Raw genomic sequence first — 22,249 nt, 5'->3', positions numbered from 1 at the left:
AGATTATCTTGACCTTTCCTTGTACTCATTTTTGGCAAACTGAGTTTACAATAAACCTTGCTGCATCTCTATAACCAGAGTTTCACATTTCATTTTATTTTGTATTTTAGAAGTATCTATTGATACTATGGGGGCGCTGGGGTGGCTCAGTCAGTTGAGCATCCGACTTAGCTCAGGTTGTGATCTCACGGTCCATGGGTTCGAGCACCGCATCAGGCTCTGTGGTGACTGCTCAGAGCCTGGAGCCTGCTTCGGATTCTGTGTCTCCCTCTCTCTCTGCCCCTCCCCCGTTCATGCTCTGTCTCTCACCGTCTCAAAAATAGACATTAATTTTTTTCTAAAAACAGAATATCTATGTACAAATACTGTATGCTTCAAAAGACACAAGAATATGATACGCCCACTGCCCTCAAACACCTGAAATCTTGTTGGAGCTCATTCATGCGTATAAATGATAACAAAAGTAATTGAGTCTGGGATTTGAAGGATATGTAGGAGTTACCATTGGGGACAAATGCCCAATGGCACACCAAACTTGTAGGATATATAGAACTTGAGTATAGCCCGAGCTAAGAGTGTGCCTGGCCTCATAATGGGAAGTTGGCTCTGATTAATGAGGGTAATCAGACTGTGGACAGAAGCTGAGGCCATATTACCAGTGTCTTTGAATCCATGGCAAAGACTTTGATTTATCTTAAGAGTAATGGGAAGTCAACCTATGTGTTAAAAGGAATGTGCTAGAGTGAGGTGATGGAAAGACCGCTTTTCCTAATGACGACCAAAGGAACATTGATCATGCCCCTGGGGTTAGTGGAAAGCCCTTTTTAGAGGCAGAAGGTAGTTGAGTAGCCAGAGGTACAGAGCAAGGGTTTCATTGCCAACATTTCCTTACTAAGCTATAAGATCTTGGGTAACTAGCATCATTTCTCCAAAATGCAGTTTCTCATTTATGAAATAGAAATATTATGTTTATCTCACTTATTTCTTTTGAGGTTACACACCATAATATTAGTGAAAACAGAAAATTCTATCTTGGTCTAAAACACCTTACTGGGGGCACCTGGGTGGCTCAGTAGGTTGAGGGTCCGATTCCTGACTTCAGTGCAGGTCATGGTCTCATGGTTTGTGACAGCAACAAAGCTTGCTTGGCATTTTCTCTCTCCCTCCCTCTCTGCCCCTCCCGCACTCACACTCTCTCTGTCTCTCTCAAAAAGAAATAAACATTTTTAAAATAATAAAAAAATAAAACACTTTACTGGTTTTAGAAAGAGTGGACTTAAGATACAAATATTGTACACAATTGTTTATCCTTTTAAGTTTTTTAAAAATGTTCATTTATTTTTGAGAGAGAGAGACAGAGTGTGAGCGGGGGAGGAGGAAAGAGAGGGAGATACAGAATCTGAAGCAGGCTTCAGGCTCTGAGCTGTCAGCACAGAGACCGACACGGGGCTCAAACTCGGGACTGAGAAGATCATGACCCAGGCCGAAGTTGGACGCTTAACCAACTGAGATTGGGCACCTGCTCTAAGTCTCATCGCTAAGCAGATTTTGGAAACCAAAATTCAATTCCAGGTAAAGAGCGCACACTTATCCACCACCTTACCATGTTCTGGTTCCCTTTATTTATTCTTCACATTTGAATATACAAGAAAATTTTCTCTGGAAGTATTTCCGAAAGATTCTTTTCGAGGAATTAAGAGGTATTGTCCTTACCTTCATCCATAGAAAAAGCCTCATTCGGTCACAAATTAGTACAGAGCAGATCCTCTTGAAAGTAAGAGACTAATAATCGCCTGCTCACTGCGATTCTGTCAGGTGGAAGCCTGTGTGGTCCTCACATTCTATTCTAGATATTTCTTTTCCTGTAGCTTCTTTGCTGTGGTGTGCTTTTAAATACTATCCAATCAAAGGATGGCGTGTGTCTGGCTTCTTTCTTAAATCCTCCGATTGCCACAACTTACCGTAAGGCACATTACTTTTTTGCCTTTAAACTAGCATTCATAGAATTTCATCATGCACACGCTGACATGTGATTCAAACAACAGATGTGCTTATCAAATAAAATGGGGTTAAGTACCGTCAAAATTGAGTGATTTCTTTCCCCCCTTGGTGACACAGACACTCTACCCAAGACCCGGTTTTATTTTCTTTGTGGTGTCGGGTAATGTGAAAAATGAAATATGGAAGCCCAAATTGAAGGAAACCATGGTCTTAATGGAATCATTAGAGAAATTGTTCCAGAATGCTACATCCTTCTAGAAATAATAACCCTGTAATGTCAGCAAATTCGGAGTCAGCATGGGTTACCTGCTCCATACAGACAGCCTGGTCACGTTTGTTAGAGCTGCCTGAAGGCTTAGCCCAACTTGAGAACATGACCTTTCAGAATTGTTTTTTAATTCATTAATCAATGTTCTTTGCCTCAATTCTGCTGGTTTTGTTTCTTTAACCTACCATCTATATCATTTTTTTACATTTTATTTTAGAGAGAGAGAGAGAGTGCTTGAGTGGGAGAGGCACAAAGGGACAGAGAGAGAAAGAGAGAATCACAAGCAGGTCCCACACTCGGAGCAGAGCCCAATGCCAGCGGGACTCAATCCCACAACCCTGGGATCATGATCTGAACCAAAATGAAGAGTCAGAAGTTCAATGGACTGGGTCACTTGGGCAACCCTGTATCATTTGTTTAAGTTGGCCAATGCCTGTACCCAATGAAAATGAGAATTATAAGCATAGCAGTTTTATTGAATAATTAACAAAATGTTCTTTCAGCTCAGATACTGTTGCTAAAGTGCAACAGTAATGTTTTTGTCATATTTAAATATATTTAAATAGTGATAATACTTTAAGTGACAATGCAAAATGCTTCTCATAGTCATTGCAATTCTTAATTTATGACTTTAGATTTTTACAAAGTACTTTGATTCCTCTTCTCCTTCAATTTTCCCTACAGCTCTGAAGATTCCATGTTTATTTACCCATATAGATTAGAAGATTAGAAACCAAGTACAACAGAAGACAGTAAAATCTTTCACCAAGTTTTCAAAGGATCAGTCCAATTTTCTTAGAATAAGATTTTCCTTACGTAGTGGTTTTCTATAGTACCATTTCCTATAGCTTCTCATCTTTGTAGCTGTAAACAAAATGAATTTCCATGCATATATGAGTGGTTGAAATCAGTGCTTTCCAAATTTGGTGTACTTATTGTGCAAGTAGAGATGTCTTAGCCACAACTCTTGATTTAACTTTGAGTTCATTAGTTGGAGAAATAATCATGTAACTATACAAATGATACAATCATTTATTCCTTCCTCTGCTATCCAAAAGCTCTTAATTGCCTAATAGTTTATCAGAACTGAATAGTAAAGGCATACTGTTTATTTAGTATTCCTTTGGAAAATCACAAAACGTTTCAAATATAGAGGATTCAAAAGAATAGTACAAGATGACATCAGTTCTTTCTTTCTTCCTTGTTCTTGAGAGATATTCCTTGTTAGTTATTTTAGCAAGGTTCTATGAAGGATACATGGGTTCTGGATTGAACGAAGTCCCCCCCAAAGAAGCTATATTGAAATCTAACCCGCAGAATCTCAGAATGTGATCTGATTTGGGAATAGGATCTTTGCAAGTTTAACCAAGTTAAGATGAGGTCATTAGGGTGGGGCCTAACTTATTACGACTGGTGTCATTATAAAAAGGGGAAATTTGGACACAAAGACAAATGCACACAGAGGGAAGATGATGTAAAGACACACAGGGAGAGGGTCATGTGAAGACAGGCGATTGGGGTGGTCCCTCCACAGGCCAAGGAGCACCTGGGGCTACCAGCAGCGAGAAGAGAAGCATAGGACAATTCTTCTCTAGCACAGACTGAGAGAGCAGGGCCCTGCTGACATCCTGCCTTCAAACTTCTCGCCTCCAGCACTGTAAGACAGTAAAATTCTTTTTTTTTTTTTTTAAGCCACTAAGGTTACAGCCTTTTGTTAAGGCAGCTTTAGGATGCTAATACAGTATTCTTAGGCAACAGTGTTTCTCTTCATTTGGACCATTCCCTACCCTAACTCTTGAAGGGTAAGTTAGGTAACCATCTTCTTAAATTTTCTCCCACGGCACTGAATACGTTGTTCAATTGTCCTCAGACTTGTATATTGCCGTCTGCTCGTTCATCACAATGTGTCCACCTGTGATTGATTGTATTTTCTCCTGCTCACAGACTTTTGCTCCTTGAATCTGAGAGCTTGGGTTTTCCAGCAAGTCCGGGAAATTAATACTTCGCTGAGAAATTAACTCATGTAATGTTTATTCCCTCTTTCTCTCTGTTTTCTGCTCCCGGAAATATTATAAGAGGCACGTGAGACCTTCTCCCAAATCACTTCACTTTTTCCATCTCTTTATCCCTTAGTGGTGCAGTCCAAGCAAGGTCTTAGCTTGCCATTAGCTCTCTCCTCAGAAGGTCTAATCTATATTATATACCTTTTGAGTGTTTCATTTCAACTACTATATATTTTCCATCATAGGAATTCTATTGTTAGATTAACAGGAAAAATATTTTTTTAAGTTTATTCATTCTGAGAGAGAGAGAGGGAGAGAGAGGGAATCCTAAGCAGGCTCCATGCTGTCAGCACTGAGCCCGACACAGGGCTCGAACTCATGAACCATCTCATCATGATGAAACTGAGCCAAAACTAAGCATTGGATGCTTAACCAACCGAGCCACTCAGGCACCAGGCACCTGGCACCCCTGGAGAAATAAAATTTTCAGCAGAGCCTAGAGAAAGAGGAGTTTCTTATTTCCCTATTGAGAGCAGACTTTTTTCTTGGTCTAGTCCTTTTCAGACCAGTCTTGAACATCCTTGATTTATGCAGGAGACTTTCAACACTCCATAGCTAATGGGCCCAAGGCCTTACCTCCTGAATGGTCACTGAAACCTAAAACTTTAGATACCCAAGATTGATACTCTCTTTCCCCCCTGCCCCATCCAAGGCAGCCATAACCTCGGATTACTCACTTCCCTCTCTGATTTTCAATTTCCTCTTCATTTCTGATAACCAAGGAAATCATTTTTCTCTCTTAGGTGTTTATCTGTGCATCTCAGAGCTATTTGCTCTTATCACATCTAGAATTTCCAGGTGTTCATAGAACCTAATCTGAAAACAAACCATGTCTGGCAGAACAGTACACAAAGATAATCTGCTTATTTAACTTGGTTTATCACCTTGCCAAAACTGAAAGACAAAAGGCATATTTTTTTGGCATATATCTTCTCAAAGACCCTAGCCTGTTTGTCGTCAATGACCACGATCCACAAAGAAGGCGATGTTTTCTATATGAAAAATTTCCAGGATAAGTGTCAAAGGACAAGCAGGTTCCAAACGTCTCTACCAAGGAATTATTCAAACTCTTCAAAGAAAACGAACCCACATTTAAAATCCATAATTTAGAGTATTCAAACATTTTACACGAGGGGACTGGAGCTCACACTTGTCAGTTAACTCATCATTTTTGACCACCTCCGCTCTGCAAAAGGAGAAAATCAATGTTAAGATGTAAATTTATTTAAACAAAATCCGAGTGACGGTATCTGGAAGTCATATTTTGGGAGCTTGGGGGTGATACTACCTTTGGGCTTGCCAATGTGTCCACTACCTCCCTCGGGAGACTTCTCCAACCCTACGAGCAACCTTTTCACCTTAACCTGCAAATATTTGCCTCCTGGCACAGCCTGACACCGAAAGGGAAGCCAACTGTGATGTGTAACATTGTACCCTCATTCCAATATCCATTAACCGTGTAACCTTACAAGAGGGTAATGCAGATATTTCCTCAGCAGACTAGGTGCTTCTGTAATTTACCCTCCTTTCGGGGCAATGCCTTCTCAGTCCCTCCTTTCTGCATGGGAATAAGGGACCACTCCTCCCCCCCCCCCTCCCCAGTTAGCATTTATAAGGTACCCTGCCCTCCCAAATGACCTTATGAAGCCAATTTCTCCTGTTCGTGGAGTTACAATAGAGATGACCCTGTCTTAGACTTCCATTTTATTGTATTGCTTTTTTGAAGTCTATTGACTTATTTTGAGAGACAGAGAGAGTGACTAGGAGAAGGGGCAGAGAGCGAGGGAGAGAGAGAGAATCCCAAGCAGGCTCCGCACCGTCAGTGCAGAGCCTGATGCGGAGCTCTAACTCAAGAACCGTGAGATCACGACCTGAACCGAAAGCAAGAGTCGGACGCTTCACCGACTGAGCCACCCAGGAGCCCCTTAGACTTGAATTAAAAAAAATTTTTTTTCAACGTTTTTTTTATTTATTTATTTATTTTTGGGACAGAGAGAGACAGAGCATGAATGGGGGAGGGGCAGAGAGAGAGGGAGACACAGAATCGGAAACAGGCTTCAAGCCTTCAGCCCAGAGCCTGACGCGGGGCTCGAACTCACTGACCGCGAGATCGTGACCTGGCTGAAGTCGGGCGCTTAACCGACTGCGCCACCCAGGCGCCCCTAGACTTGCATTTTAAAAGTAGGGACAAAAATGTCTTAAGTGTCGCTATATCAATTACATACACAATGCACATTTATGCATTCCCGTATGTGTATTCCTATTATTAAAAGTATTATATTTCTGGAAAACTTGCTGTTTTAACTGTCAGTCTCCCACACACTGCTAACAGAGCGACTGGCAGGCAGAATTGTGTGGTTAGTGAAAAATTTGCTGTTATTGGGTAGAGCCCAGTGGAATGAACAGGACTTTGAGCAGCAGAATTTTTATTCTGAAATCAAACAGCCTCCGATGACTTCTCTTTCCTGTCAAGTTCTGGAGGTTTTGGTGCTTTTCTTGCGTTGGTTTTGTCCTGAACTGTGTACTTTTCTTATATACACTGAATGTGAAATAGCCTGGTGTATTTCTTTGGGGATCCAGGATTTTGTTAGGTGATACCAAGGGATGGATGTAATTCTGTGACATTTTGTCAGGCTGTTAAAGAGTAAATTTTCCTTGGCTGTGGCAGGAGGTAATTATTTTTGTTTGTTTGCTTCTGACACAGGGGAAGAAAATTTGGGGTTGTTACTTCGGCGATTCCAAGATACTTTTTGTTCTTTTTGGCAGGAAGGGAAAAATGCATTTTACTATTGAAAGAAGGACCAGGCTCTGATTTCCCCTGCAGACTTAATGTACTTTTTAGCCCTGTGAATATTTTTTAAGTTTGTTTATTTATTTGGGGGAAGGGGGCAGAGGGAGGGGCAGAGAGAGAGAGAAAGAGAATCTCAGGCACGCTCCGGAGTTGTCAGCACAGAGCGCAACACAGGGCTCGATCTCCCAACCCCGTGATCTTGACCTGAGCCGAAACCAAGAGTCGAACACTTAAGTGACTGAGCCACCCAGACACCCCAACACTGTAAATGATCTTGCAACATGAATCGTATAGTGGTTTTGCCCTTCTCCCTGAAGGCGTCCTTGGGGCACCTCTTCATCTTCTAGTCCCTCCTGGCATTTGAGCTGTAGCACACTCTGTTAGAAACCTCCAACAGCGTGCATGGAATATTCCCAAAGCAAACACAGCAATATATGTGGCTTCTGCACTCAGAGTTCATGCTTTGATGGTGGCAGACGGGATGGGCATCTAAACCAATAATAACAATGATAAAAACGCTCATATCTCCTTTTACCATAAAACAGTTCTTTTTATTATTTTTTTAAAATTTTTTTTAAATGTCTATTTATTTTTGAGAGAGAGAGAGAGACAGAGCATGAGCAGGAGAGGGGCAGAGAGAGAGGGAGACACAGAATCGGAAGCAGGCTCCATCCAGGCTCTGAGCTGTCAGCACAGAGCCAGATGCGGGGCTCGAACCCACGAGCTGTGAGATCATGACCTGAGCCGAAGTCAGACACCCAACCGACAGAACCACCCAGGTGCCCGTACCAGAAAACAGTTCTTTTTTTTTTTTTTAATATTTATTTATTTTTGAGACAGAGACAGAGTGTGAGTGGGGGAGGGGCAGAGAGAGAGAGGGAGACACAGAATCTGAAGCAGGCTCCAGGCTCTGAGCTGTCAGCACAGAGCCCAACGCGGGGCTTGAACCCAAGAACCGTGAGATCGTGACCTGAGCCGAAGTCAGACGCTTAACCGACTGAGCCACCCAGGTGCCTCATAAAACAGTTCTTAATGAAGATGGCTCTAGAAAGCAAACTGAATAATATGTTTTGTAACCTATCTCCATGCTTTACATTTTCAGATACTTAATTAAAAGGCACAAAAAGAATGTACCTGCCTGTTAGGTGTTGATTGAACTCTTTAAAAAAAAAAATAGTCACATTTTGGGGCTCTGGGTGGCCAATTCAGTTAAACATCTGACTTCGGCTCAAGTCATGATCTCACAGTTCAAGGGTTCGAGTTCCGTGTCGGGCTCTGTGCTGCCAGCTCTGAGCCTGGAGCCTCCTTCAGATTCTGTGTTTCTCTCTCTCTCTAACCCTCCCCCCACTCACGCACTGTCTTTTAGGGACCCCTAGGTGGTTCAGTCAGTTGAGGGTCAGTCATGAGCTCAGGTCATGATCCCAGCGTCATAGGATCGAGCCCCACATCAGGCTCCTTGCTGATCGTGGACCTGCTTAAGATCCTCTAAATAAATATTAATATTAATTGTATAATATGCTGAAATTTTGGGTAACACCACATTTCTGAAATTCCTCTGAGGTGATAGGTAGGAACCAAGACCTCAGCTCAGGGGTTAAATTATGCTTGCTGCTTTCTTAGAACACGTCCTCAAAGTCTGGTTCCACAGAGACAGTGGGTTCCCCCAGGGAAAATGTCCTCTCCCTACCCACCCTAGACTAACTCCTCTCACGAGTATCCCACATTTCTTCACAAAGCCTTTGGGATCAGTCATTAAAGGAAAAAAAACCGTTAACCGACATTGTTCTCAAGCAAAGGTTAGTTTGAAAGTTACTTGAAATATGAACATGTCATAGATATTCAAATGAAAGTCCACTGGGGAAACATTTACGGGCTCCACTATTAAAGAAACAGAATGATGATAGCAATAATAAAAGAAGCCTCTGAATTCTATGTATTTCCCCAAGTATTATCTCCATCATTTCTCACGATGCATCTGAGAGGCACATATTTTTAACCTCATCTCACAGATGAGCCAACTGAGAGTTGACTCCCCAGTGAATGTTTTTCAGTGGGGATTCCTTTTCTCTCAGGAAGAATTCTTTCCCAGGAAGAGTTCTGGTCTCTTGTTTGAAAGAGACCTCTGGTGTTCTCACCACCATCAACACAGCCAATTCTACAAATCCTGTCTGAAGTGGACTGTGGATACACCTTGGGATGAAGCTGTGACTTTCACCAAATGTCTATTTTGTCTATTAGGCTCCCAGTGGTAAGCAGGCTTTGTTTTCTTTGTTTTTGAAGCCCCATCAACTTCTAAACACAGAGGTCACCTGAGACTTTGCACTCATTATTCAACGGCATGGCTTTTATGGATGCTATAGGTTTTCTATTCTTTTTTTTTTTTTAATTAACATTTATTTATTTTTAAGAGACAGAGACAGAGCACAAATGGGGAAGGGGCAGAGAGAGAAGGAGACACAGCATCCGAAGCAGGCTCCAGGCTCTGGGGTGTCAGCACAGAGCCCGACACAGGACTCGAACCCACCAGCCATGAGATCATGACCTGAGCCAAAGTCAGACACTCAACCGACTGAGCCACCCAGGCGCCCCATATGTTTTCTATTTTTAAAATTCACTACAGAGTTGTTGACCATTAAAAAGAAAAAAACAGAAGACAAAAACCAACCAACCAACCAACAACAAAAAAAACACTATCCTCAAGGGTCTTAGATATCTAGAAAGTAAAGGTGGCAAAAAAATGAAGGTTGATAATTCTCTTCTCAGAACAAGTAAATAATGACAGCCTACGTGTGGAGTTTATAGATCTACCATACAGAATGGCTCATTTTTTACAGTCTTGCCTCTTATTTTCATTTTTTCAGTTGGTCAGAATAAATACAAGACATTATCTGCAGAGTATATTCATGTGAATAATGGATTACAACCCTTAATGAAACACCACATGCTAAAATTAATTAAAAGGATACCTTTTAGCACAAAACCTAAGGGGAAATGGAGAAAGAGAACACACTCCTATCTATTTTAGAGAGAAATTAGCTTTTCTCTTAAATATCACTCTGCGATACCTATATTGACCCTCAAGATGTGTGTTTTACTCTTTCAAATTAATAGTGTAAAAGGCAATTCTGTATTTGTGAACAGTCTGTGCTCATGCTCAACGTCAATGCACCAGCATGTGGTAAGTATCCCAGGACTAACCCACCCTCCTTTATTATTATTATTATTATTATTATTATTATTTTATTTTGTTAATATTTATTCACCTTTGAGAGACAGAGAGAGACAGAGCGCAAGCACGGGAGGGGCAGAGAGAGAGGGAGACACGGAATCCGAAGCAGACTCCAGGCTCCCAGCTGTCAGCACAGAGCCCGACAAGGGGCTCAAAGCCACGAACCATGAGATCATGACCTGAGCTGAAGCCAGACACAACCTACTGAGCCCCCAGATGCCCCTTCCCACCCTCCTTTCTTTTTTTTGTGGGGTGGGGGAGGGCTAGAGTTTCATGGAACATGCCCCAGACGAGGCTGAGCCTTCTCTCTGCTTCCAAAGGGAACTTGATGGTCTCCAGCCTGTTTCTCATCCCTGCATCCAGGGTCACTGGTTAACCTTACCCACCTTCTTCCTCCTTTACTCAGCACTGTCTCTTCTAGAACCCCTCCCTATATCCATAATATATTTTCTGAACAATCCTTCCAACTTCTCTTCTGGCCTCAAGCTTGGTTCTCACCTAAAATCAGCATCCCTGGCTGCTTACACGCTTATCCATGTAGTACACGCCCATGTAGTACATCATTAATCACTCAGCATGTAAATCCTAAAAAGGAGGAGAACTAGACCAAGCATCCACCATATATGTGGTTGCTAAATAAAGACAGCATTTCCATTTTACACGGGGCTTAGGGTGTCCCTTTATGGTCCCCAACACATGCTTGGTGCATAGTGGGGGCTCATTGGGTATTGGCTGAAGGAACGAATGAATGAATGCAACCCTTTCTGTTCACTCCGCAAAGTTGAGTATCTCAAGCCAAATGAGTAGAGACGAAAAGATGGATAGATAGGAAGAGTGAGGAAGCTACATAAAAAGGGACATGTGTGCAAAAAGGCCAGCTTACCACATAAAGGCTTTCGTGGAAATAGAGCCCCAGATCATAAAAATTTCCATCATGCCTCACTGGGTGTGTTCTGGTCTTCAGCTGCTCCGTTTGCTGCCACTGGAAGACACAGCCACCTGGTCGACCAAGCAAGGACACCCTGAGGCGGTAGGAGCCTCGGGGAGCCTTGTTCTTGAGGCCTCTTGCACATTTCATCCGTACTTGAAGATGCTGAGGTGCCTGGCCGCGCTCAACCTAAAGACAAGGCAGGTCTCCTGAAATACGCAGGAACTGGATGAAACCACACAATTAGCCACAATGCACTTCTTGGGGGTGGGGGGAAATAGACAATTATTTTCGCTCAACCTGTAATTGTCAGGTATTAGCAATGATAACAGAGGAGGACACACGATATATAATTAGGAGGTCAAAAGGCAAGCCTGCCAATTACGCCAGGGGAAAGGTTAGCCAATTTTTAAGCATGGTATGTTAATGATCTGTGACATCAGAAACCATTCATCTATTATAATAAGATAGAATTAACAGGATACCAACACTTCTGAAAACCACACATCGTGCCTCTTCGAGGTATCTGGGAGGGCGAGTATGGGCCGTGAGTTTCAAACTCAAGAGTTTGGAAGGCAAAAACCCTTACCTCTGACACTAATTACAGACCACAGGATGCCGTAGGAGAGGAAAATGCTTTTTTCTCTACCCCTCCAGGTCTTTGCTGGACTGAAAATTAAGTTTACGTGAACAGATGAACTGGAGAAAGAAGCCAACGTTTTTTGACACGCACAAGGAGGCCCAATAATGAAAACGAGACATAAAGAAATGACCAAGGAAAGCAGTTTTTAGACATTTTAGGAAGAAACAAAATAATGTTGCGAGAAAGAGACAGGATAAAGAAAATGGGTGTTTAAGAGTTTTAATTAGGAAGTAATTCCAAGCAAAATCTGGGCTGAGATTGTAGATCAGTAAAAAAAATAATAATAACAAGCTTTCTACAGCGTTCTTCGCTTCAAAGTTCCAACCTCTGGTGATAAGGATGTCTTTTCACTTCTTAGTAAAGGGAGGGTACCTTTCATATGGGAGATTTATTTCCTATTTTCAGGGGGACGGAGGAGGATCTGAGTGGTCTTGCACTGGCTGTCTCTCAAGTAGCTTCAATTCAAAATAGTCCGTGTGCCCTTGTGGTACATTTTGGGCAGCGTGCCCTTGTTCCCTATACCACCTTGATGAGTCAAGTACAAAGTAGGTCAGACAAACCCTTCACCTGATAGATACTTTTATTCAATTTAAGCATGAGGTCAACTTACCCCATGGGCTTCCAAGGAGAGAAAAAAAAAAAACCTAAAGGACGGAGTAGCATTTGTGTGTGCTTTAACCTAAAACTTAGCATACATTGTATGTAACTAAAGAACAGGAGTCAAGAATATTTTATGGGGCATTTGAACTTCATTGCTTACCTTCCACTCACAGGAATAGGCCATTTTCATTTTTAGTAAGTGCTGGAAAGTTTATCCAAATGGATAAGATTTTTTTAATGGACTTGTTTCAGATTAAACAAAAATTAAACTGGGATTATTAATAACTCAAATGTCATTAAGTCATGTTTTCTATACTCACAAGTCCCAAATAGTCTTTGGAATCATTTGACCTCAAAGAATTCTCTATTACATTGTGCTTTAAGCAAAAAATAATGCCGTTCTTCGAAGCAGTTTACTGTACTCTCTTGGCTCCTGGAGTTAGTAGCTACCCATTAATCTGCAGCCAACGGTTAAGTACCTTTTAATCCTGCCTAGACTTTATTTTGTGAGCGATAATATATATTTCCATATAGATAGTATGCTTCTGGAATCAAATCACAGCTAAATAAACAGTGGAAGTTGCTAAACTTCTTTTGTTTTCTCACAGAAGTCATACTTAAAAACCAATCAGAATAACAATTATTTTTGCCTTAATTAGAAAATCTTAATTAACAATAAAGACTTAACCTTAATATGTTGGTTTCCAAAAATATTTTTTTTTAAAAATTAACGCCATGTGAATAAATAACACAAGCTCTTTAAACCTCAAGGCAGGATTACTGATGCAGGCAGACCGAGTTATTAAACACATTCTAAATTAAACGCCTCTATGAATTTTATACTGAAATATATTGTGATAGTTTTGCATGCCAAATGTGACATTTTGTATTTTAGATCCATCTTCTGTAGTAATTTTGGAAATGTCATACAAACAAAGATTTTGTCATTTACCAATGGAATTACTATGCATGGCCGCTTAGTCATTTCTTTGCTGGCTCTTGTGGTTGTTTCAAGTCAGCAAGCCATAAAAAATCTTTATCTCTCTGAAACACAGCAATTTGGAAGATAATCGAATGGTGACTAGGGGGCAGAAATGCCAGTCTGAGGAATTATACCACAATCTCTCTTGCATTTACAACCTTCCTCAAAGCGAGTGTCAGATGAGTAGGGACAGAAGACAGAAGATTCATCAAATCTCAAACCTGTCTCATTTGCATGGAGACAGTCCTGCCTCATTGTCTAGTGGGAACCCAGCCTGGCACTGTGCACACCATTCTTGAGGAATTCCCAATGCTTTACAGTCGAGAATTTTAGCCCTTCTATTTGAGCGTAGAATTCTCCTCAAAAATATTTACCAAGTCCTGTTGAAACTCTGTTTCTCTAGAGGGTCCCAGCAGGAGGAAAAGCCAACCAGCACAGCGAGCCAAGAACTGTTGATCTCATCATTTCACATTTTTGCATCCGAGAAAAAGTCAGTCATGAGAGTCTCACCTTCCAGCAAGGTCCTGCTGCTGCTGCCTTTGATTCGTGAGTTACGTCTGTGAGAGTACAGAGCTTGGCTGGCCTGTTTTCTTTCCAGACATCTCGATGTGCAATTAATGGTTGACTTGGCACTCTGCAGTGGGTACAAGAGGAGGGGAGATAAAAGGAAGAGAAATTGACAATGGGGATAATGAAAAGGTTTGCCTTTGGAACCACAACACAATTTGATGTTTTCCTTAAACATCGTGTCAGATTAACTGAGAATTAGATAAATACCACACAACTACCGTTGATTAAAGTTGGGGAGATGAGTAGCTTTTGAAATGTGATCTCTATAAAATTCAAGACTCCCTGTAGTCAATACTGATCTCCCAGTAATTAAAATGTGGCTCGTTTCAGAAATTACCGAAGATCAAATATTTGGTAAGACATTTTGCCACTTCATTTTCAGCCCCCCACTCCTTCAATCTTATAAACTGATGAAGAAACTTGGAAGTAGAGGAATCGTTCAAATAGCTGAATAGGTGATATGACATAAACTTTTTTATTTTTTTAATGCAATGGCCAGAAATCAAGATCTATTTCTACCTTCAAAAATGTTCCCCAGGCTTTTTTTTTCCTCCTGTTAACATTTACTGCCTTTATTTGAGGTTCTTTTTTATGACTCACTTATTTATTTATTTATTCATTCATTCATTCATTCATTCATTTATTTAATTTTGAGCTTCTAACATTTGCCTGCGTTCCCAAATTCATTTGAATTAAGAAGGATCTTGTATTTCATTTCTCCTAACTTAAGCTTAATTCCATCAGCAGAGCCATCTGTGACAATGACTGTACCCCCACCAGAGGAATGGCCTTTTTGGATCTCACAGCTGATTTAGTTTCTTGTGATAGAAATGATTTCCCTTAATTTGGTTAGAGCTCCATTGACACAAGGGTTCATTAGGACACCATTTGCTGGCAATTCAATTTCAAATTAAATACACTTTGTTGTAAATTTTATTACTTTTAAACTACTGTATCTATTGTCTTTAATGGCCCTATTATACAGTTATGAAGGTAAACAGATTTCATTAGTAAACATCAAACATGATGTGTTAACCACAGTGAGATGGTTTCCTCAGTTTCTTTCTTTGTTCTTTTGATAAGCATTGTAAGGCACTCATGAAATATCTTAAAAACTTAATCTAAATAATTAGATGCTGAATTCATGATTATCACCCTAAAGGTGGGGGGAAGGTCCTTAGTTACAATCGTAGTTCTTTGTAATTAAAGGTTTCCTAAGAATACCTCCCTTAGTTAAAAAGAAACACAATGCACATCAAAAGGTTAATACACAGTTTTAACACCTTATCAGGTACGTAGAGGTAAGTCTAGAGATTGGTGTCCCCTTGGAGTGAGTAGTCAGACCCTACCTAGACCAGGAACCAGACCAGACATGAGCTCATTTTGAATTAGGTCCTGTGGCATATTATTACTCTCTGTTTCCCCTCATATACAATACTTATTACTTTTGTGATTATAGAAATATATGCTTATGTTTGCACATTACGCAAAATTTAATTGTATAAAAAGCCCCACAATAGTCATCCATTAGTCCACGCCCCTGATATAAACACTGATGAAATACTGAGGTCCGTTCCTCATAGCCAGGTAGCAAAATATACCTTTTTATTCTTTACAAAATAAGACTGATGATGTAAATACTATTTTGTAACCCATATTTACCACTTTGTACATTATAGGCATTTTCCATGTGGCTCGATTTTTTTCCCCATGGCATAATCTTTTATTGTTGGATATTTAGGTTTGTTCCAACTCTCACTACTGTAAATGAGTCTGTAATTAACTCCCTTGCATATAATGTCCTGCAGACATCCCTGGCCATTTTCCTGGTCTGAAGTCCTAACACAGAAAAGTTGGGCGCTGGGAACATGCTACCCTATACCTCCGTGATACCACCTTGAGCACTGAATGACATCTCAGCAAAATACAATCTTGCCTGCTTGGCATGTTCCCTGAGGCACTGAATTGTCTTCGCAGAGAGACAGGCCCCACTCCAGCTGATACCTTATTTTCTCTGCTAGTCAGATTGGAAATTAAGTAAAATTACAATGAGCAAACAGCATTGATATATACAACAGGATTTCTCAACCTCTGCACTATTGACATTTTGAACCCCATAATCCTTTGTTGTAGAGGCTGGCCTGTGCATTGTAGAATGTTTAGCAAGATCCCTGGCCCCCGACCACCAGATGCCATTAACAGACCCTTCCCTAGTCCCAGTCATGATAATAATAATAAATAAAAAATGTCTCCAGGGGCGCCTGGGTGGCTCAGTCGGTTGAGCGTCCAACTTCAGCTCAGGTCATGATCTCACAGTCCGTGAGTTCGAGCCCCGCGTTGGGATCTGTGCTGACAACTCCGTGCGTGGAGCCTGCTTTGGATTCTATGTCTCCCTCTCTCTCTGCCCCTCCCCTGCTCATGCTCTGTCTCTCTCTGTCTCAAAAATAAATAAAAACATTTTTTTTAAAAAGTCTCCAGACATTGCCAAATGTCTCTTGAGGCCAAAACTGATCCCTGTTGAGAACCACTGATATAGAGTATTAACTAACATTTATGGGATGCCTAGCATGTTCAAGGTACTCTTTTGAAAACATTATATCTATTATTTCATTTAACCCTTCAGATAATCCAATGAGGTATTATTATTTCTACTTCACTGATGAACCAATGCTGGGGAATGTTGACCATCTTATTTGAGGTCACATGGTCATAAGGCATAAAAGCCTGAGATTCAAAGGGAGACCATCTACCCTGAGAGCCCCTCTGAACCCACAGCCACCACTACTGCACTTCCTCTCCTGGCACAGAGAAACAGCAGGTGCCACAGCCTGATCTTGGAAGCTCCTACACTGGATCAAGAATTTAGATACTTCCTGAGAGGTAAGTAAGGCGTGGTTCCAAGCTATACTTCCATTACTATGATGGCCCCATCCCCAACAGTCAAATAGGAATGGAAGGGCACAGATAAATTTCAGGAGGAAGGGAGGTCATGTCTCCCACAAACCTGATCCTTAAGGTGAATCAAACTCGGGCTGCTTGGTGCCTATAATTGCCCCATATTTAACCTAGAGTGAAACAAACAAAATAAAATAAAATGCATTCAATCCACCATGAAGGAACGTACTTGTCAAATGTTTTGTCAGTGTTTAAACATGACATAGGAATGTACTGACTGAGTCCTTCCCCTCCACATTTCAGGTCCTGCATGGAAGAAAAAAGAAATGAAATAAAATTGGTCAAAAAAACACTTGAAGCATTATATATAGAAGTTGGTTTTTGTAAGACCTGGATATGCTACTATAAGGGTTGAGGTTCCAGGAGACAAATGAGAACATGGGACTTACACCTTTTGCAGCCACCTTTTATAGACTATGACTTTCCTAACTCTGCTTAGTTACTTTTGGCCAGGAAGGTGGAGAGAATTATAAAAACATTTAAAAAGGAGGAGAAATAATTGAGAGATGCAAAGCCAGCTTTTTTTAATGTTTATTTATTTTTGAGAGAGACAGAGTGCAAATGGGGGAAAGGCAGAGAGAGAGGGAGACACAGAATGTGAAGCAGGCTCCAGGTTCTGAGCCATCAGAACAGAGCCCGATGCAGGGAATGAACTCACGAACTGCAAGATCGTGAACTGAGCTGAAGTCAGACGCTTAACCAACTGAGCCACCCACGTGCCCTGCAAACCCAGCTTTCTTTGTCTCTGCTTCTCTCTCTCTCTCTCTCTCTCTCTCTCACACACACACACACACACACACACACACACTCACACACACACACGTGCCTGCATACACACCACACAATGGTACGGTTTAACAAAATGTAAATGGACATATGGCTGAATGTGTAGGATGCTAGAGATGTTAATAATAATTGTGATCGTGTAATTTATCATCCAATCCAGAACACTTGGGTAGTCAATGAGGAAACAATTATTCTAGGACAAACAGGCATAACTCAGGATTGCGCCATGCAAAATATAACACGCAGCAACCCTTCTAAGAATACTGATCCAGATGTTCTGAAAGGGTATCATATGGACAAATATCAACATATTTAGTGAAAGTGAATGATGAGGAAATGAAAGAAGGAGAAAGATCTCAGAATGGAAGCTGCTGTCCTTTGCAACCTAACCTTGGAAATGACAGAGCAGCACTTCTGCTACAGCCTATTGGCCACACAGATGAATCCTGAGACAGTGCGGGATGGAACTATGAAAAGCTGCTAAAAGGAGGCCAGGATCCTGAGTCCCCAACAATGATGAAATCCAAACAAGCAAATGTTGGCAGTTCCTTGATTAAGTCTCAAGGTTGGAATGCTTCTCTGTGGCTCTCAGCTCTGTCCTCTAGATGCCTGGTTCCACTCTTTGGATCTTCCCTGCTTTTTTTTTTAATGAAAGGTAACCCACGTTTGCAGCTACATAGTGTTCTCAACCTGTTTTCTGCCGGTAGAATTTGGGAGTCCAAAGACATCTTTATTTTGTTCTCTCTCAGTCTCTTTCTTTTTTAAAAATGTTTATTTATTTTTGAGGGGAGGGGTGGCACACAAGCTGGAGAGGGGCACAGAGAAAGGAACAGAAGATCCAAAGCGGGCTCTGTACTGACAGCAGAGAGCCCGACGCAGGGTTCGAACTCACAAACCATGAGATCATGACCTGAGCTGAAGTCAGACACTTAACTGACTGAGCCACCCAGGTGCCCCTCTCTCAGTCTCTTTCAATCCAAGCAGGTGCTTTGTCTGCTTATCTAATTCCATTTAAAACTGTGTAGGTCTTCAGTGAATCTTAGTGGAGTCCACTTGGTTAGACAAAAACCAAACCCACAAATCTCTTCAAGAGAAGACCTTCCCTACCACATGTTTCCACTGAAAGGATGCCATGTCATATATTGTGATTCTAGTAAGTAAATCTTCTAGTAAGTAAATTATAGTAAGTAAATCTTCTCACGTTTATCACATAGTAATTAGAAGGAATTTCATAATAGCAATGCTAATGTGCATTTATTGAGCATTGATACTCATTGTACTAGGCCCTGTACTTTGTTCAGCCTCTTATTCTACAGATATTTATTATGGTTTTGCTTTATGCCAGACACTGTGCTAGAAGCCAGAAATACAGTGGTATACAAATATATACATTATACTTGACATTATAAAACCATCTTTCTACTGGACATGATAAATAAAACAAACTTGAGAAATGAATAAAACAATGGCAAGTATGATAAGAATGGAAAATGCAGAGAAGAACCCAAAGAATAGTATAGAGAAGAATTTTAAGGGACAAGTTTGTGGGGGAAGGTTAGGAAAGATAGAAATTTTTTTTAATGAGACTAGTAAAAAAATTTTTAGCCATGCAAAGAGCAAAAGAAATTAATTGTTCCAGGCAGAAAGAACAGCATGTACAAAGGTCCTGAGGTAGGACATAGCTTTATAGAAAGGAAAGGAAAGGAAAGGAAAGGAAAGGAAAGGAAAGGAAAGGAAAGAAGTTTGGCTGTGACCTAAGTATCGCCCCAGAGGAGAATACTGGGAACTTGGGTTAGAAATATAAATAGGAGCCAGACCTTGCTGGACATGCAGGTGATGTTAACCAATCTACATATTATATGCAACTAGGAAGCCATTAGAAGGTTTAAGTAAATAAGTTATAATTATCTGACCTATGTATAACCAGTGATGAAATTTTGAAACTATTAGATGTGTGTTTATTTATTCCTCCCTCCAATAGATCACAATTCTCAGCAAAGTTCAGCTATGGTAACATTCAGCTTCAGATAATTGGAGAGGAGAAATGTCTTCTCAAGATGGAGAACATCAAAAGGAAGTCACAACCAGAAAGCAAGAGGCAGTGGGGACTCTTCCCCCCTTTTGCTCCAAGTGGAGTGGGAACTGAAGAAGGAGGTAAAATTAAGGAAATCAAGCAGCCAAACGTGCACGTATGGTGGCTTCCTCCCACCTCATCCCCTCCTCTCCAAGGCAGAAATCCTGCAGGAACTGCAGAAGTCTGTGACAATTTGAGGAGAAACCAAGGAACTGAAGGGTCATGCCAGACTTTCAGTTAAAATTCTGAGACACATGAACCCCATGTTCCAACATGGCGGGCGTAAGGCTAGTTAACCAGTTAACCACAATACGCAAAATGGGAATTTTGCTGTGGTTAATCACCAAGAAAGCCCAAGCTTAGGGTCTGTATCAGAAAAAGTCCCAGTAGAAATACGGGCATTCTCAAAATGAGATGATGACAAATGTTTTATCAAGAGCTATGGATTTAGGAGCAGGCTGATTCTACCATCAGGCGTGAAGGGATGAGGACACACAGCCATCACCAGACACTGGAAGGAGAGTCATATAAAGTCATCTCTCTTGAGTAGAACAGTGACCCTGGGTGGAGGGACAGAGCCAGCTCAAGGCAGCCTTGACCTCACAAGGAGGAGGGAGGAACTATTATATGAGTTCTCTCTTCTCTCCTTCTTAACCCTTAACAAGACTCCCCATTGATGGAAAGCAACCAGAAGCATAGGGTACAGGAGCCCTACAGGTGTGGCCTCACACTTTAGTCTTGTGTGACAGAAAACGTGGCAGATTTAGACTCGCAAGTTTACCAAGGAGCAAACGGTGTATGTAGAGCAACCTACACAGGGCGAACCACTTGACTCAGCTATGAAGCCTTGCTGATGAACTGAATGAGGAAGATGAGGGGAAATGAAAAACGAAAAACCAATTTGAGATTTCTGGCCTAAGCAAATCAATGGTCTGTGGTGCCATTTACTGAGAAAGGAAAGGTGGGGCAGGAAATGCAAACGCAGTTTTGAGGAACGAAATACAAGCTTCCAGGTTGCACCTGTTAAATGTGCAGTGTTTTTGTGATACCCGCGTGGCAACGGTAAATAGGAGTGAACTACGTGAGTCTGACAGTAACAGAAGAGATCAGAGCTTCTGGTTCTCACCAGCAAGACGATGGAGTTTAGGTGATGGGAGTTAATGAAGCCACCTGGCGAGGCACTTCTAAGCACGTTTGTAGGCATTACGTCATTTGATTCTTGCAACAGCCCTATAATGCATGCACTCTGAGCGTCACACTTATTTTGCAGATGGGTAAACTGAGGCTCAGAGACCTTGAGATTCCGGTACCCGGTGGAGACTGGAGACAGCTCTCTGTGGTTCCAGAGCTCAGTCTTTTTTTTCTTTTTTAAATGTTTATTTATTTTTGAGAGAGAGTGAGAGTGGGGGAGGGGCAGAGAGAGAGGGAGACACAGAGTCCAAAGCAGGCTCCAGGCTCCACACTGGCAGCACAGAGCCCCACAGGGGCTCCAGCCTGGGAACCGTGAGATCATGACCTGAGCCCGAGTCAGTCGCTTAACTGACAGAGCCACCCAGGCGCCCCAACAAAGACCCATCTTAATCCACGTAATTGGCCCTGCACAGAGTCACATTGCCTTTTTAGACGTTACATGCACAGGGTGACAGTTTTTTCACTCACTTCACTCCATATAGTTTCTATTATTACCCCATGATCAAATCAACATCCTTGTGCCAACAATTAAGGCTTGCATCGATGGATGTGTATGGTCCTTTGGAAAGGCGTGCAGAGAGCTAAACAGTAATACTTTATTAAAACTTAGGAAATTTTCCTTTGCACCAACCATTTTCCAAAAAAGATCAAACAGGGCAAGCATGGTTTGCAAAGATGATGAATTCCCTCACGGAGCCAACTATTTTCAAATCCTCTCAAGGACTCCGGAAGCGCGGACGATTTATTAACGGTGAGCTAATTAAAAGGTATCACTTCATTAAGGAAGATTTTACCCCCAACTTTATTATGTAACAATTATTTCTTGCCGCTTTAGTCATATATCTGCTTTTAGAGAAAAATAATTCGTGTGTGTGTGTGTGTGTGTGTGTAGAATTTGTTTCAAAATATTTTGCCACCCAGACTGTCCACCATATCCTACTAGTCTGAACAAGGGATGGTTTGTTATAATTGGGGATTACACAGGGAACAGTTTGGCAAGAATTACTAAAGAATAATAGGCAATAATGCCTCGGAAAACTTGGGGTGCCTGGGTGGCTCAGTCAGGTAAGCGTCCGACTTCAGCTCAGGTCATGATCTCACAGTTTGTGAGTTCCAGCCCTGCGTCAGGCCCTGTGCTGACAGCTCAGAGCTTGGAGCCTGCTTTGGA

The 22,249-nt window shown here is 41.4% G+C and overlaps 1 protein-coding gene across 1 annotated transcript in view; it reads right to left on the bottom strand.

Moving 5' to 3' along the window:
* Positions 1–22,249, bottom strand: part of LOC131515363 (uncharacterized) — a 327,128-nt gene that overhangs the window by 140,739 nt on the left and 164,140 nt on the right. The window contains exons 11-13 of the mRNA XM_058736129.1: positions 17,200–17,276; positions 14,016–14,139; positions 11,236–11,469 (exon numbers count right to left, since the gene is read on the bottom strand). Of these exons, the coding sequence (XP_058592112.1) occupies positions 11,236–11,469; positions 14,016–14,139; positions 17,200–17,276 (435 nt within the window). The remainder of the gene's footprint in view (positions 1–11,235; positions 11,470–14,015; positions 14,140–17,199; positions 17,277–22,249) is intronic.

The sequence above is a fragment of the Neofelis nebulosa genome, chromosome 6, assembly GCF_028018385.1.
Source record: "Neofelis nebulosa isolate mNeoNeb1 chromosome 6, mNeoNeb1.pri, whole genome shotgun sequence".
Taxonomy (NCBI): Eukaryota; Metazoa; Chordata; class Mammalia; order Carnivora; family Felidae; genus Neofelis; species Neofelis nebulosa.
This window is presented reverse-complemented; position numbering and strand designations above follow the sequence as displayed.